We start from the raw sequence: 17760 nt of genomic DNA on the forward strand, positions 1-17760 counted from the left end.
TTAGATCTGTTCACACATAAACTGACTGTGACTGTGGCTGAATATGACTGACAGGAAATCACATGGCAGGATGTAGACACGGGCAATAATTTCACAACATAACAAGAAATATCCACACATACACACTGTACAGAAAACAAATGAGAAAATGCTGAAAGCCATAATTAGATGAGTAAGGTTCAGGTTTGAATTAAGACTGGATCTGCTCAACATCAGGCTATGTAGACTACTTTTCTTTTTTTTTTTAATGGTAAGATTTACAGTTTCATTTTCATAATTTATACTGTTGTACTAATGATTTATGGTGCAGTCTGGTCTCTTTTGGTTGTTTTCAGCTGACTTTATCTATGCAATCCACTGAGTACAATGCTAAACACACATTTAGTTTCAAATTACATACTGTAAATTGTAATTCTAAATATACTTTGCAATGATTATCAAGAATCTGTTTAACACGTATAAAGAAATGCCACAGCCATAACTCAGTTTTTCTTAAAGCACATATAGTAGTCATCATCTAGGTTTTTCACACGTAAACTATCATTTGCTTGATAACACTAGATGGACTTGACAGGATCGACACTAGGTAGTGTTTCATTATTTGGAAACTGACATTTGAATCTAATGTACGGGATGATGAAGCAGAGAGACTCTTTCCACCCACTTGCTATACCACAAGGACATCTGAGGTTTCCAGTCAGTACTTTTTACAAAGAAACATGAGCATGGGTGGCATGTCTTTTGTGCTATTTCAACATGCTTAGTTTCGATACTGATGCTCTAATGAAGATTTGTCTTTACCTGCTTGCTTTGTTCAGTTCAAGCGCACACTGTACAAGCAGTAGTGGATGAAGAATCAGATCAGATCTTTTACTTAAGAAAAATAGAAAAATCTCAAGGTAAAGATAATACACTACAAATAAAACTCTTGTATTCAAAACCTTACTTACAGTATATACAACTGCAGTTATCAGCAGAAAAATGTACTCTTAAAGTGTCAATGAGTCAGCAGGAACAATACTAGGATAATAAAACTGAGGCAGCTAAAAGGAATTCAGCCATCATTAATGCCCTTTCCTTCTGTGGCATGTCAAAATATCTGAAATGAAAAAGGGCCTTTGAGGAGTAGATGTTCACAAAGGCCATTTATGTATGACTCTTAATTTAGTAATATGAGGCAGGTCACTTTGCAAACAGCCTCACACGGGTTTCTTGGTGGTTTTCAGAGATAGCATAGGTGTGGCCAGGTCTGTGGAAGTGAGTAAGAAGGACGTGCCAGGACACTTTGTAGACATAAAGCAATGTAGGTCTATTTTATCTTAATCTACTTGTAGTCAAATGTTTTCAACTTTCAGCGTTGATTTGTGCATTTGTAGATAATGTAACACAAACTCACCGTTAACTTTGGTGGTTTCTACAGATTATATTTAACCCTACGTATAGTCTGTAGTTCCGCTTGTTTTAGTGTTTGTCTGCATTGTGTGACTAAACAAACACGTCTGGAAGGATGTCAAGCCAGAATAGGACTGCGCCATGAGTAGCAACTCTGCGGGGGTCAAGTTTACGTTACGTTGTCAGTAGAGGGTAATGCCGTTAAATAGTTTTTTGAGAGTAGGACAAGTATTTCAATTTTGATAGTGACTTTCGCATGTGACCAAAACCTTAGGTCCCGGCATGGCTGTTTAAAGTAAAGTGGAAAGCCAATATCACCCCTCCGAGACAAATGGTTCCCTCCCCCGCTGTCCGGCTGAGCGTGCTCACTATTTTGACTGACATAGTCGCGAGCAGTAACTCAAATGGCTAGTCAAGTTTCCGAACGGGTAAGTGAACTACTTTTACCTGTTTTTATACAAGTGTTTGTCTGTTGTTACGCTTCATTTAGCTTCCTCTTTACTTATAACATCACACATTTTCTGTCACCTCTGAGATAAACCTTTGCCAATTTAACGGAACTCTTGAATCAGGTTGACAAACCCGCAGCTTGCCGTAAGTCGTCATTGAGTAGGTAACTTTTAAGTTAGTCGACAACAGACGTAACAACACACGAGAGTTTGTCAGTTTCTCCTTTGCTGTTCTGAGAGGCGAGCTTGTTAAGCAGAAAGCCTGCAAAACTAATTACAGGTTCACAATCTCGGCTAAGGGAGCTTTTGTAGTCTATTGTGCAACAGCAGGGTTTGTTGTAGTAGGACTCTTAAGTGGCTAGAGATTTCAACAGATAGATAGATAGATAGATAGATAGATAGATAGATAGATATTTTTGCCACATCTGTGTAACAGCACAGGCCTTTCCAGTTTCTGTGATGTAGCCAACAGTAAACCTATAATTTTCTGTCCTTTTTTCCTGAATGAAGGCGGGGATACATGCAGTGTTATGGCCCTCAGAGTGCAATAACAGTGTAATTGTGTATGTGCATGCATGCCTGACCGTGTTAGAGACAGCAGAGTTGTCCTAATTGCATGCACATTTTTTTGTTTGCCTTCATCTCCCGTTAGTTGCCTGTTACTATTCTCTGCGAGCCTCTGCTTGTCATTGTCTTTTCATTCTTAGTATCTGCCTAATCTCCATAACCGTTCTTCCTTTGTACTAAAACACAGAATTGCAGGTCAACTTTATCTCTCTCCCATTTCCCAGAGCAAAACTCAAAACATCAGGGTATTGAAGTACAACTCTCCTTGCTGCCATGTTTGTTGTAGCTTTTTGCCTCCCTGATCCCTCTGTTGGCTTTTCTCAGTACCCTGGGAACTGATTAGCTTGCAGTTGTTGAGAGCTGTCAGGGTGGACAGATTCCTTTACACTGCTCCCTTCCCTTCACTCAAATGCCTCTACCTCACATCTGCTGATAACTGCCTTCTTTTTTCAGATTCAACACTGCCTATCATCCTATGTAATGTTAGGCAGTGTTTTTATTTGTGGACTAGGGTGTCTTCATTGTGACCCAATTATACTGCTGCCCTGTATATCCTGCAGCTCTAGTGCAATTTTGTCCTGATTTCTTTCAAACTCAATGTTCTCCAATGAACTTATAACCCAATTTAAACTCATAGGGAAACAGTCTTTATTCTCTCGTCCTCTGCTTTGTTTTCCCAGCTTATTTTATTTGGCAGTCGTGCAGCTCAACTCTGACCCCCTGTCAAGCTTTGTTTAGTGTTTGTCCCACTCCCACAATATCATGCCCTGCCTGTACAGTCTCAGAAGACCCCTTCAACATCAGTAATCACGTACTCACATGAGAATAAGACACACAGCAAGCCCAAACACTCACTATCATATAGAGAATGACTTGGGACTCCAGCCCTCCAGTGTTGCATAAACCCTTTGTTTGTTTCAATGCCCTGCAGCAGTGAGAAGCTGATGTAGTCAAAGTTGCGCAAAAAGAGATCAACATAGAGGAGTATATGGAATAGGAAACAGACACTTAAGGAAATTGTAATATGACCTCAGAGGCCTCAGATAATGAGAAGAGTATGTTTGAGAGAGAAGGAATAAGAACATATGTGTGTAGTAGATTTTCCATAAGAGGCCCTGAAAAGGACAAGCTTTAAAAGGATTAATGTTTGTGGTGGTAGAATGACATTTTTGAGTCATTTAGTCAGTGTGTTGGCTGATATTCAGAGCTGCGCCCTGCTTCATGTATGCTGCTGATATATTGTCTCAGGACAAGAACCCGAAAGACTTCCACCCCAAGCAAAAGTGCAGGTCTCTGTTGTCTGAGACACACACACACACACACATTAATGCATGTGTGATGATCACAATATGCTTTCATTATGTGTTGCTGTTCAGCCAGTACACTTTGTACAGGGCGCTCACATTAAACAGACGCATCCAGCTTGTACCTGTGATGTGGGAGGGGGAATACCCTCAGAACTACAACATATTAAAGCTGCAGGACTGGCAGTAAAATAATTGTACTTTGACTGTCAAGTGCAGAGTTTGTGATTGTATCATTAACAAGCTTAACAGATGTTTTCAATCCCAATCCCAAGAGTCGCATCACTAGCACTGTTTTCTGATGTGGGTGCATATAAACAGGAAGTGGATACGATGTTTATTTTAACCTAAACATGTTGTGTAGTTAGACCAGTATCTTTGGAAAATTCGGTGGTCAGTAGTGTTTCACTTTTTCTAATGTTATTATTTTTATTTCTTTTTATTATGTGTTTTTAACATACTGATATTCAGATTGTGCTGTGATTCATGCACTAAATATATTTCTGCATTGACCACCATTCTGTCAAGCTCCATACAGTGGCAAAAAACTGTGATCTTGTCACAATGTTAGTTGAATAGGAAAAGACAGTGAAAAGGGTTGGGTAACATTGATGAAATCCTCTATTGTTGTATATGTAATTTTATTTTCTGAAGAATCAATTGATATATTGGTTATGAAAACAATAATCAGAGATGAATAGCAGTTTTTTGACTAATCCGGTGACTTAAATGCCTGAATCACTGTATTTTGTCACATTAAAGCAAAAACATTTGAAAAATTGATTTTATAAAACAGTTCTGCTCTTTGATTTGCATTATTACCGAAAATGACTTCATAAATCCAAACTTACTAAAGATAGTCCAGGGTATAAACAGTAAGACAAAATCTCTGATGGTTGAGAGATTTATATATTTTCAAGATGTATTTCAACAATTGCTCACCCCAAAAGTGAATTAAAATAGAGTAATCTATCTGGTTAATGTTAAATTATATTCTCTCATCTGTGCTGCATTAACTGTGAGGTACAGTTTATGGATGTATTTTCAGATCAACTGTTTTTCTTTTATATCCCACGATGGCATCTGAATAGCAGAATTTATAGTTGTAGCTGGTGTTTTATTTATCCGCAGTCTCTGCTCTGCTGTCTCTAGGCAGGGTTGGATAAACTTGGTAAAGAGGTTTTATTAGTGACTAATGAATATCTGGATTCAATTTAACTGAAACTCGGGACATCTCCTCTCTGGGTCTTTGATTAAAGTTTTATATGCAGTCGTTGCACATAACTGAGAGTAGATTTTTGGACTGAAGTGAAGGCCTTTTAAAAATGAGCACAAACACACAAGAACCAACATGCTTCCTTCAAATCTTTCATATGACACGCTGACTGTGGTCACTGACAATGAATCCGTCTGTCTCTGTCTATGAATATTCATTTCACTGGTGACACTGCGCCTGACTCTGACTCTGACCACTGTCCTGATGACAAGCAGTGCCACAATGGAGCTCTCATGAGTCAGGACAAAATGACGCAGTTCCTCATGACAGGTCAACTTCACAAGAGACATTGTCCCCTCCCCACACTTAGTGTAAAAGCAGCTGAATGTTTACAGCATGCAAAAAAATGATGCATAAAGTTTTACACAGAGCTATATTTGAAGTTGTTCTATGTGAGACCCCGTTTACACTTTTATCCTTACATACAGATCACATATTAATGCAAAGTGTAAATGGGGCTTCGTGCTGGAAGTGCCATAGTCAGTCGTGATGTATGCAGTTTCCTCAAGTTGCAGTTAAAATGTGTGCAGGACAAGCAGTAACATGACAAGAGCGTTCAAATTCTAAGGATGTCTGCTGGCATTTTTCCCCTCTATCTCTGACTCACTCATTACTCCGTCTTACCCTCCTTTTCCCCGCCTCTTTCAGGTAGAGGAATAAACACCATGGTGGAAGTGGAGAGCAGGTCTGAGCAGGTGTGGGTGTGATCCCTCTACGATTGGTCAACAAAGAGAACGACGGCCAGACAGACTGAGACTGTCACGGGAGAAGAAGAATGGCTCGAAACGTTAACTTTGATCTGAACCATCCTCTCATGGAAGCTGGACTGGAGTAAGTGTCAAAGTTCATGTTTCTCCTGTTTTTCCTGTTATCTGTTTAGTTTTGCTGTACAGAGCGTTTTACACGAAGGCTGTGAGAAGAACAGAGAGTGTAAGGAAAATAAGGAAACGTTGTGACAAAACTAGCGGTGCTCTTTGATGTCTTGTTAGACACTTAACAGGAATGCGTACCTTCCCAATGCTTTCATGAATGTTTTTCACCATGCGATTGACTTCTAACATCCACTCTGGTGTGTGTGTGTGTGTGTGTGTGTGTGTGTGTGTGTGTGTTGTGTGTGTGTGTGCGCACTCTTCCTGTACTATCTTTGTAAAAGTGCTAAGTCAAAGGGAACTGGACTTACTGCTTGTTTGTTTTTTCTTCTTGCTATAAGAGAAAACAGTCAGTCCAGTTGGCTTTAACTCACAGTACATCTAGATAACGCAGGAAGAAGATCACAGATGTGGCAGTCTTGGCTATGCTGATTACAAATGGATGAAAATGACTTCATACACTCTTTTTGGGTTGTTTGGTTGTAGTTTCCTCCCATGAGAGTACCAGTACCTAGAGTCAGAAGGTCCTTGTGTTTGATCTGTAGTATTATCAGTGGCCATCAGTCCTCAGAGCACTCTGGATCTGTACTGAAGTGTGTCTTTGAATCTATCCTACCCTCTGTCACCCTCTTTTCTGTCCTTGTCCTCATGTCCATGTGTCTTTCTGTCAGGAGCCCAGTGGATGAGGAGGTTGTTCATAACTCGTTCAACCAGCTGATAGCAGAGCAGAGTCAGAATGAACTGACTGACGCCTTCGAGCTACAGCAGCTGCAGAGAGACCTGGACGAGGAGGGTCAAGGTACTGTGTATGTTTAACTGCACATAGATGCATGTCCATATGTGGAGAGCTGATTTTATACAAGAGCTTGGTAGTATGTAATTCAAATATTGATACAAGATGAATTAATTTGTTTGTAGTAATATTGTGATATGGCTTGAGTGTCCTCCTCTGGTCTCAAAGGCAACAAAATATTGAAGTTCTTTGAACTCATTTAACTGTTCCATCCAGCCTTTTGCTGTACCGCTTATTTAACTTTTCCATTGAATGTTTGTCTATAATCTTTTTGCTCATCATGTCAATATTACATCACCGCTCAAAAACATCTTGTATCTAAACATCATTTGAACACATCATTGGTCATCCTCAACAAATACCTTGTTCAAACATATCATCGGCTTTCCCAGAATTTCCAACATTTTTCATGTGGTGGTGTTTTTTTATTCTCCAGATAATGTGCCCTACCTGTCCAGCCCTGACTACAGGGAAAGGCTGCAGGGACAAAGAGAGGATGAATGGCAGGATGATGAAAGACAAACTGACCCCATCAGAGGTGAACACTGGTCCTCAGCCACCTTGAAGATCCTGTCATCCATGCCCAGTCGCACCATCGGTGGGTCCTGTCGAAGTGAAAACGCTGATAAAGAGAGAGGACGATGCATACAAACAGATACATATAGTGTTACTGTTGTTTATTTGAAGAGCTATTGAGCACATGAATGACTACCTGACAAAAAGATTTGTTTGTATGTTTCAAAGGGACTTTTTACAGATGTTTTGATATCATATCATGGCTCCCCATGAGAAAATGGAAGTGCAAATTGTGTGAAAGTTGGTAATTAACGAAAACAAAATGTTACAGCTAAGCTTTAGACTCAGCAGCAGTGACACACCCTAATGTTTCAGGGAAGTTCAGCATATGTGGGGTGTAGGACTGAATAGTTTAGTTAGTGAAATATTTTAACATCACTTGAAGATCTCAAGCTCATCTGCAGGTTGAGAAAAACCTATTCAAAAATTCATGGCTGTTTAGAACAAGGCTGTTTATCATAGTTCCCGAAAAATGTCCATGTTGGCCATATAAAGTTTCGCTACATAGGAAATACTGTATGTGCGTAGATAGTTGCCCTTGTTGAAAGTGCTTTATAGTACCATGCTTAACTAACACTTAACTAAGTAAGTTACTGTGTCAATATGGGGTTGCGTTGGAGCTATGCTGCACATGTTGAGCTATTAAACATAAAAACAGGCTTGTTTCAGTTGAGCAGAGTTTCATGGGGAAGCAACTGGTATGCTATCTTCCTGTCAGCATGTGTTGCAGGTCAGGTGCTTCAGCGTGTTTGTGAAGATGGCTCAATAGCTGTAATCAGATTCCTTTGGCTGTGGCACATGGTATATTTGCTGGTTTGAATTTCAACATCAGAAACATTGGTAAGAGATAACGGTCATTTAAGTCTACATGTCACAGTGTGCTCCCTTGTAAATACAGTTTTGCTGTTTAAACTTACAGCTTTGCTCAGTTAAGTTGCATCGTTCTCTTTCCCTCATTCTGATTTTATTTGTCATAAGATGGTTATTTCATTCAAATCTATGGAAAGAATAGAGATAGCAGATCCCATCTCTGACCAATCTGATCCTCTTCGTCTGTCAGGACGCAGCAGGGGAGCCATCATTTCTCAGTATTACAACCGAACCATGCAGCTTCGGAGACGCAGGCAGAGCAGACCCTCCATCCGTGACTTCTCTCGCTCTGCCAGACCAAGTATACGAGGCTACGGCATGGAGGGAGACTGTACTGACACAGAAGGTACAGAGTGTGAGGAGAATCACTTCCACTAGCTAGACTGTTCAGACACTACAGTATAAACTAATCTGTGTTTGACACATTTGTAATGTTACTTCACTCGTCATTCTGTGTGTTACAGTGACTAAAAGGGAGCGTTTGGTGAACAACCTGCAGAACCTTTCAGTGAGCGACAGAGTCAGGATGCTCCGAGCAATGCCCCTCAGTGTGGCTGAGAAGAGTGAACTCAGGTTCATGTGGTCTTTGTTCACATTATCAATATTTAGATTAATTGTGTTTTTTCTGTATCAGTCTGAACTTCTCTTGTTGATTCTCTGTCTACAGGACATTAGCATTACAAAAGGAGAGACGCATATTTTCTGGCAGTCAGATCCCCTGTTGCAGTCAACTCAAATATTACATCATAATTGTAAGTCACACCACCAGCAACATCTGTCTATGTTCTACTTCCTGTATTTTTTTTCACACACCAAGTTCGTACCAAGACCACCAAGACCACTCAGAGCGTATCTAGATACTGTACCAGTTTCTAGTGACCCCTTCATCAATCACACAGACAGCAAGTTAATTAAGCAGCATTAAGCAGGTGTGTCCAGTCCACACCTCAAAGCTTAAAAATCACCTGCTAGCTCATTTGCTTCTGTTTTACACCCTTTTGTTTGTGACTGAAAAAGAACTAATAAGCTGAAGTCAGTAACAGGCAATGGCTTATGCCTGAGACAACCTCATTAATGTGGGGCCTTATTCGCTGAAGTGTGATATGTAAAACATAGCTGCAGCTGCAGTGTAGTTTTTCCTGTTTTAAGGATGTTGATGAGCAAAGATTAGACAATATAATTGTCAATACTTGTGAATTATCACCAAAGCAAAATAAATCTTGGCTTAATCTTAACCACTAATTCATTTAAACTGCTGCAGCTGTGACATGCAAACAGGCTCTTTGGAGGTGTTGAAGAAGAGGAAGCGAAAAAGTGTAGTGTAGTGACTTACCTTGATTCCTGATTGTAAGTGTTGTAAAAAAAGATGCTCATTGACCAAGTCCTGGATCAGTTTTATTGCATCAGGCTGAAATAATAAAACATGGCTGAAAAAAACAACAACATAATAACATAGTAACAGTAAAGTCAGTGTAATTAACAGAGCACACAATCCAGTTATCAGAGTCATGCTGCTACATGTGATTTGAGATACAGTGGTCTCAGCCTTTTGGACCCCACTGTACGTTTGATTGTAGTAATTGATTGTCAGCTAGCTGATTGAATACTGGGCTTTGACCTTTGTGCACAGAGGGGAACGTTGTAGTAGTTTCAGTTTCTGTTCCTGGTCTTCTAAATTCATTTTCACATCATCTGTCTATACATAATGACCTCATAATCATTCATGTTTTTAAAATATTCTTGATTAGATTTACACTTAATATTTGCTATAAATAATAAATGGGACACACATTCTTCGCAAAGGCGGTAAATGGGTGTCAGAAGGTATTTCTTGTATGTGTTGCTATCAAAGCAGGGTAATCCCTCTGTTGCCCAAGCACATATGTCTCTGAGAGCATGAATCATACATTTAAGACTAACAAAAGCTAAACCACAAACACAAGTACACTTTGCCTGGAACTGAAGTGATTTTTAGTAAAACATGGATGTTTCTGAGTCATTTTTTTTCTTTCAGTATGAAAGGATTGTTGATTGTGAGATTTGTGATTGTCTTCTGTCCCCCTGTTCTCCCACGCTGTCTCGTCCTAGGCGGTGAGACAGAGCTGGTACAGCTGGTTGTCCTTCCTGCACTCCCTCCACTTGTGGCAAGTGGCGCTCAAGAGAGTGAGCGGGCGTTTCGGCACTGGGGTCCTCTCCTACTTCCTATTTCTTAAGACCCTGCTGTTCTTCAATCTCTTCCTGTTTCTAGTGACGGGTGCGTTCTTGGTGCTGCCTCAGGCAGTGCACCCTCCAGTGCTGCCTGCTGTGAAACGCTCCTTCTCTGGACTGGAGCTCCTTACCGGAGCAGTAAGTTCTGACCTGTTGTGACATGTTATTGCAACACTTCTCACACCTCAGTTTTTAGAAAACAATCATCACATACTTGTGTGTGTGTGTTCAGAAGCTTTACATCCATGTGATGAGACCCTTATAACAAAGCAATCTTTAAACTGCTGGAAATAAAGATCCCCTCCACTCAGAAATTAGTTTTTCTTATTGTTACTTCAGACTCTAGATGTTTCACCATCACTGTGCGGAATAATGCTTCATTCATGTTCATCTGCTGAAGGGGGAAAGTTTCTCTTTAATTCATGAACAAACAAGCAGGATTTTGTGACCTCACAACTTATTTGGCATCAATCATGGTCCAGTATGCAACTTCCATAAGTGTGATGTGGAAACTTGAAGCCTCCAGTGGACGTACACTGAAAATTGACTTTTCAGTGAAGTAGGAGACTTCATGCTTCCAGTTTTTAAACTTTTGAAACTAAAAACATTTGCATATCACTAGATTCAGTATTTTTCAATAAAGGAGAAAGAGTAGGTGTAGAGGAGATTTTAATAATTTTTTAACAAGGTAATTTAGGTTTTTTGTGGAAAAACCATACCAGACATATTATTGTTCAAAGCAAGTTTTATGTCCTTAAACATGTCTGGGGGGCTTCTTAAGTCTGAAAATGTGCGAGCAAGGAAAATAATCACATTCAGTTTGTAAGTTTTAACCCAACCGAAATGTAACAAAGTCAAAGTGGGAAGAAAATGTAAGTTTTTGTACAAAAGACTGTCTCTATGTCTCCTTTTGTCTCAGGGGTATTTGTCAGACACAGTAATGTATTATGGCTACTACTGTAACTACACACTGCACAGGAGCTGCAGGGATGATGGTCGAGAGCAGAATATCTCCTTGTCCAATGGAACCAGGCTGGACTGCATGTCGAAGCACCTGTCTTACAACATGCCACTTGCATACTTCTTTACCATCGGAGTGGCCTTCTTTATCACATGCATCATCCTCGTGTACAGGTACAGTGTTTGTGTACATATGTTGTAAATTTAAAAAAAATCTACTTCAGGCTTGCTTCAACCCACATATGTTATATATTTGTTATATATTCTGATGCATGTTAATGTGCGATTTCCCAACAGCATGTCCAAGTCGTTTGGACAGAGCTTCCGAATTGACAAATCTCACAGTATCCTGGCCGTGAAAGTCTTCTGCTCCTGGGACTTCAAGGTCATCAAGAAAACTTCTGTCAAACTCATGTCTGAAAATATCTGCACCCAGCTCAAGGTACATGTACACACACACACACACACACACACACACACACACACACACACACACACACACACACACACACACACACACTCCCACTCTTTGTTTTCTTTTCTGTCACATAGATGCAAGGAATGTGATGATCTAATACATTCTTCTCCTTCTTTATCCCTCTCTTTGTCCCTCCCTCACAATGTCCCTCTTCTCTCCACATACCTCACCCGTTCCCTCCCTCTCACCATCACCTCTCTCTCCTCTTCCTCCTCCCTCTCCAGGAGCTGTTGGCAGAGGTGAACCATAAACATGTCAAGAATACCGGATGCCAGAAAGTGTGGAGACTGACGGTCCAAGGTATAGCATGGGCCATCTGCATAGCAGGCACCATTTGCTGTGTGATCGGCATTTACTTCTTCTCTCATTACATGCACAAGGTGAGGCGGGGTGATTTCAGGGTACGACATCAACATTTAGTAAGGATCGACATTTGTATTGGTGGATACTCAGACTTCAGGCTGTATTTGCTATCCTTTGACGTATAGTTTTTGGTCTGCTGGCCACCATACCAACAAACTGCTGATTGGCTTCATGTTTGCACTATGTTAAATGGTATAAACAGTACCATCTAAATATCTCTTGCTACCTTTTTGATTTTAAATCCCCTATACATTATGTAGGAATTGAAAATTTCCACGTTGCTGGGGACTCCTGGTGGTGCTATCAGAAACCACATGCTGAGTCATAGCAATGCTGCTAACAGTGAAAGGAGCAGACTGGGTTTGTGATCTGATCTGTGACAGCTGGAAGATGACAGAGCAACCCGCAGTAACATTAAACAGCACACCAATCTAGCTTCACACTCAGCTTTCCCTCATTCTCTTTCCACAGAACCTCCAGCAAACTTCTCGTAGTCCTCTCGCCTCCCAGAACGCCTTGTTGAATGAGGCCAGCCTGTTGGCTCTGCCTGTGGTGGTGTCACTCATCAACCTGCTGCTGCCTGGCCTGTTCAACCTTGCGGCCTGGATGGAGGACTACGAGTCACCTTCTGTATGCACATATGTCGCCATTGGCAGGTATGAGCAGAGGAACTGAGTTGATGTTTGTGGGTAAGAAGATGCAGAGCTGTTAGATTGTTGTTGTTAACACGTTGTTTGCCGTCTGTGTTTTCTAGGAACTTGATGTTAAAAGTGAGCGTTCTTTGCGTCCTCTGTTACCACTGGCTGGGTCGGGTGGCTGCTGACCTTAATCACTTTATGGTATTATTAATGACAAGATTTTCACCTTCACATCACCAGACACCTCTTTCCTCATAGCTGTGCTAATGAGTACTTTTCTAATCTTGATTGTTTGAGTTTATGTTGCACAGGTTGTTACTTCCTTAATGACAGACTCCGTTTTGACTGTATTACCTTTAGTGCTGGGAGAGTTTTGTGGGCCAGGAGCTTTATCGCTTCCTACTAATGGACTTCATCTTCACTCTGCTGGACACCTTGTTAGGAGAGTTTCTTTGGAGGTGGGTCATTACATTTCATTTTTTGTTGCAGAGTTTTCTTTTCTCTCTTTGCATTAATAACACAGAACTATGAAAATTGCACTTAAAATTTTTGTTGATTTCTTTCTGTTCCTTGGCTGTGCTGTATTTAACCACCTCTTTTCTCCTTGTCTCTACAGGTTGTTTTCTATGAGGGTGCTGAAGAGGAGGAGGAAACCTGTGTTTGATATCGCCAGGAATGTCCTTGAACTCATCTACGGACAGACCTTAGCCTGGTACTAAACTTACTGTAACGATCTCCACACAGTCATGCGAAGTGATGTCAAATATTTTCTGGGTAATGACAATAAACTTTGTGTTTTTCAGGTTGGGTGTTCTCTTCACTCCTCTCCTGCCTGTGGTGCAGCTTATCAAGCTCTTGCTGCTCTTCTACATTAAGAAGGTACTTAAATGGAAAGATTTAATTTGAAACGCACAAAATTAAAGCTTAAACTGAAATTTCCATGAGGGAAAAAAACTAAACAGAAAATATTTGTACAGTTCATTTTGTAACAATCAGTCCAACAAAAACAATTTCCCTTGTTCTTTTTTTAATGTTGTGGTTGAAATTATCCTCTGTAGTGGTCTGCCTTTAGGAACTCCCAGTCTATTAGACAGCTCCAGAGTTTTGGATTGTGAGATTTTTCCATTTGAATTTTTGTCTTGAGCAGTAACAGTATTTTTTCGTCTTAAGCTCAGTGGTCCTCTACTTTTGTCAGATTTCTCTGTCTCATTCTCACACTTCTGAGAGTTGGGATGGAAGCAGTGACCTCTGACCTCAACATCTCTTTTTTCTTTTTCTTTTTTTTTTGTTTCCCTACAGAGCAGTGTGATGATGAACTGTCAGGCTCCCAGGAAACCATACAGAGTCAGCCAGATGACCACCATCTTCATCACTCTCCTCTGCTTCCCCTCCTTCCTCGGTGCCTCTGTGTGCGTCACATACACCATGTGGAGGTACTCACAGAGTTGACCTTGTCGCTTCAAAGGGCATTGCATTAACTTATATTATCCTTGTGGATTTATCCTATTCTTAATCATAACCGCTAAATGGCCACGTACAGACCAGTGGACCTGCGTGAACAAACACAGTCCGCTCATTCATTTCAGTGAAGCCACTGTGTTGTTACACTGGCGTTGTGGGCTCTGCCAAAAAACACAGTCGTTCAGCTCCTCTTTTGCCGCAGTGCAATGTAATCTGACAAGGCGCTGCAGTGGCCAACCAAACAGGTTTATTATTATTTACCATTAGATTATTTTGTAACATTAACACTGTATTTCTACCATTTATCTCGTGATCGTTGTTGCGGAGGATTAGATGATTGTTACTGTGGGACTTTCCAGAGTTACAAAACCATACCCGATTGTACTGTTTACTGCTGTGCAGTGTTTTGGAATCTGATAAGCCAAACTCATAGATCTCTTACTCAAACCGGTCTTCCTAGATGGTTCTGAGAAAACACACCCCTACCAACACCAGTGGCCTTTTTTAAGTCGATGCATTTTTCAGTCTGAACTCAGTAACCTCGGCCAAGTCTTAACCCTCAAATTTAATAGTTTGTCTTGTGTGGCACCCACTGAGACCAACTTTTTGTCCCTGTGAATGTGGCTGTATGAAATCTTTATGCCAACAACATGAGAAGTAATTGCACACACAGATACAGACACACACGTTTGGCATTGTAGAGACTGTATTGCTATGTGTTTCATGTTATTAACCCATCCCAAATCCTCACACACACACACACACACACACACAAAACAGCAAATTGTTAAAATATGTATTGCATTGTGGGATTGTTAACACAAAGTAATGTACGTACCATGGACACTACTTTTTCCATTCCACAGTGGATTGTTTGAGGGCACTATATAGAGGACGATTTTACACATTCAAATACAATGGTGGACGTTAAATATGGTGCACCATATAGTAAATGGAGACATTTTGGACACAGCAAAAGATGCTTCGTATTGCCATGCAAGTAATGAAACAACGAGGTGTTTATCACACTCGCCACTTGCCACAGATACAATGCTGGACTGTAGGCGCATTACTAATCTTTAAGGTTTGTTTGTTGTCAGTTTTCCTGGCCGTGACATAATTCACCTGAATTGCTGTGGACCAACTGAACGAACAGTGCTGTGTGTCTGCTCTGCAAACTGTTTTCTTTTGTTTTTTTTTGTGGCATCACAACAGAGAGATTCACACATACAAACTCAACATGTTTCTCCTGTCCTCAGTATCACGCCCTCCTCTTCGTGTGGTCCGTTCCGTGGGCTCAAAACCATGTTCCAGGCGGGGAAACGCTGGGTGGAAGAACTGGAAAAAGATAATCCTAACCTGTCCGTGCTGGCCAGGGCTCACTCCTACCTGGTGGAAAACCCTTTCTTCCTGTTTGTGGGAGCAGGCATCTTTCTGTGAGTGCATAGAGAAACACACACAGACACAGCTGCAGCAGGGTGTCCCACAGTCAGTGTGTGCTTTTATATACTGTAATATCAACTTGCATTACTATTGAGATCAATGTTGTTGAGTGCAGCGCTGCTTGTATCGATCTGATGCGCTCTGTCGCTTCTTTCCATCAGGATAGTCATCTACTTCCACAGTCAGGTGGTGGACGGTCAGAGGAAGATCATCAGTTTACTACAGGAGCAGATAGAAAATGTAAGACAGCGCCTACACAATAACAACTCTGTTTCTCAATCTATCTAAATATGAAGATGACTATAAAACAGACTGAAATGTTCTTAAGTAAAAAGAATGTTTCCTCTGTTGTTATTTCCTGCTCTTTGATGTATCTGGTTCATCTTCTTTTCATCCCTCTGATCAGGAGGGAGAGGATAAAAAGTTTCTCATCACTCGCCTCCAGTCCATCCATGAGCAAAAACGAACCCCCGCTCGAAGACTCACAAGTCAGGTTGGTTTTTGATGCTTTTTTGCTCTTCTTTACAACAGCAGTCTTTTCCAAAGCTACAATACAAATGTCTACACCCTGGCTTTTGCTTATGTACACTTTTTTTTTCAGGACTCTTCCTGAACGAGCCTTCTCAATTCTCTGAGCACAAGTCTGGAGAAATCTTAAACCAGGGGTAATATAACTGGAACATTAGCACCGAAGGACAGCAGTGAATATGACCAAAATCAAGTGTATCATGCATCTTGTAGATTTTAAATTTGGTGAGGATTTTCATTGCTGGAATATTTGTAGAGAGAAGGAACAAACTACGTGGAATTATCAGGTGAAACAAAGCTCTGCTTCATCCAGTAGGCCACTATATATACTGTATATGAAATGTTTGAACTCAAACTATAGGAAGTCAAAGTGAAGCCTGACAATGCCCCTTGTAAGGCCAGTAGCTATGTTTGACTAGTGATAGATAGATGGCTGCTCAAGAACCGAGAGAAGACAAAACAGCAAAAGAGAGGAAGAGAACTGAACTCGTGTGTTTGCAAATGTTTTTGAGTTTAAAAAAGTAAACTAAGCCGCAAGCAGCTGATCCTGTCTGCAAGAAAACAGACTGTATAACAGACAAAAGTTTAAAGTGTCCTCATTTTAAATAGATTTTAGTCATCTCTCATAGAAGCACTTTCATCCCAACTGTGAACTGTTTTTTTTAATGCTTTTAATTTTTAAATTTTTTTTATCAGTGTGCATGTTGTAGGTAAACTTGGATGTTGTGGGTGTGAGTATGATACTACTGTTAATGATGCTGTTTTTTTTTTTAATTTTGTTTTCTTAATTGTTGTTTTAGGGCAATAACTGCAACTGTAGTGTCATACTTCTGTAATTAAATTATGTTTTATCATATTGGTGTGTATTTGTATTTATTAGTGCTTATGTAAAGTGTGGGCACTACTACAGCACAAGAAAATATTTGTTACAAACTCAACAGCCTGAAAAACAATACCGACATGATTTGTAGTGTGAGAATACAGGAATTTTACAAACATGCAAGTAACAAAAGTAAATGGTGACACGACTAACTGTATGCGACTATAAGACATATAAAAGATATTTTCAGTAGAAAAATAAATATACAAGCACTTTTAAGGAGCCTGGAGAACAGTAATAGAGTAATAATCTTAATCTTTGTACCTTTTTATTAGTAAATATTACCCATTAAATTATTTTTACAAAATGAGAAAAAGCAGCATATTTGGTGTAGGATAGAAACAGCAGCACCGTAGATGGGTTTCTGAATGTGATATTTAGAGTTGACACAAGAGAGCACCAAATCCCCACAAAACAAACTGGGAGCTGTTTTCAGTCCAGCGCTTCCTCATTACAACTCTAAAGACTATTGTAGACTACCACCATGACAGTTTCAACTGCATATACACATTATACAGTATATATTTACTGTATATATGTATATGTATGTACATACACTGCACCCAGTTCATTGCACTTGTGTACACCTCACAATAATAGCATATCTGCATCCGTCTATATTGTTAAAACAAGGAACATGTGATCCCATATGTTGTGTTTAAACAGCTCAAACGTTCTGGTTCGATTGTGTTTGACTCAGTAACA

At 40.2% G+C, this 17760-nt stretch overlaps 1 protein-coding gene across 1 annotated transcript; it reads left to right on the top strand.

Annotated features, from left to right (window-relative positions):
• The first annotated feature begins 1777 nt into the window (after window positions 1-1777).
• tmc6 (transmembrane channel like 6) lies at window positions 1778-17029 on the top strand. Its single transcript, XM_022755759.1, has 21 exons — window positions 1778-1820; window positions 5637-5819; window positions 6529-6656; window positions 7087-7248; window positions 8287-8442; window positions 8561-8669; window positions 8764-8848; window positions 10185-10442; window positions 11224-11438; window positions 11562-11706; window positions 11967-12122; window positions 12577-12761; window positions 12860-12944; window positions 13104-13201; window positions 13360-13455; window positions 13547-13622; window positions 14043-14176; window positions 15464-15640; window positions 15809-15887; window positions 16054-16140; window positions 16249-17029. Exons 2-21 carry the CDS (start codon window positions 5764-5766, stop codon window positions 16258-16260), a joined length of 2499 nt encoding a protein of 832 aa, XP_022611480.1. The 5' UTR covers window positions 1778-1820; window positions 5637-5763; the 3' UTR covers window positions 16261-17029.
• Window positions 17030-17760: the final 731 nt, after the last annotated feature.

The sequence above is a fragment of the Seriola dumerili genome, unplaced genomic scaffold (genome assembly GCF_002260705.1).
Source record: "Seriola dumerili isolate Sdu_G_001 unplaced genomic scaffold, Sdu_1.0 BDQW01000230.1, whole genome shotgun sequence".
Taxonomy (NCBI): Eukaryota; Metazoa; Chordata; class Actinopteri; order Carangiformes; family Carangidae; genus Seriola; species Seriola dumerili.

What these genes read in the sequence shown, in the direction of transcription:
- tmc6 (XM_022755759.1), top strand. Translation starts at nt 5,764, where the DNA reads ATGGCTCGAAACGTTAACTTTGATCTGAACCATCCTCTCATGGAAGCT. An exon ending in CCTGGACGAGGAGGGTCAAG is followed by an intron (nt 6,657 to 7,086) that starts GTACTGTGTATG and finishes TTTATTCTCCAG; the next exon opens with ATAATGTGCCCTACCTGTCC. An exon ending in TACAGGAGCAGATAGAAAAT is followed by an intron (nt 15,888 to 16,053) that starts GTAAGACAGCGC and finishes CCCTCTGATCAG; the next exon opens with GAGGGAGAGGATAAAAAGTT.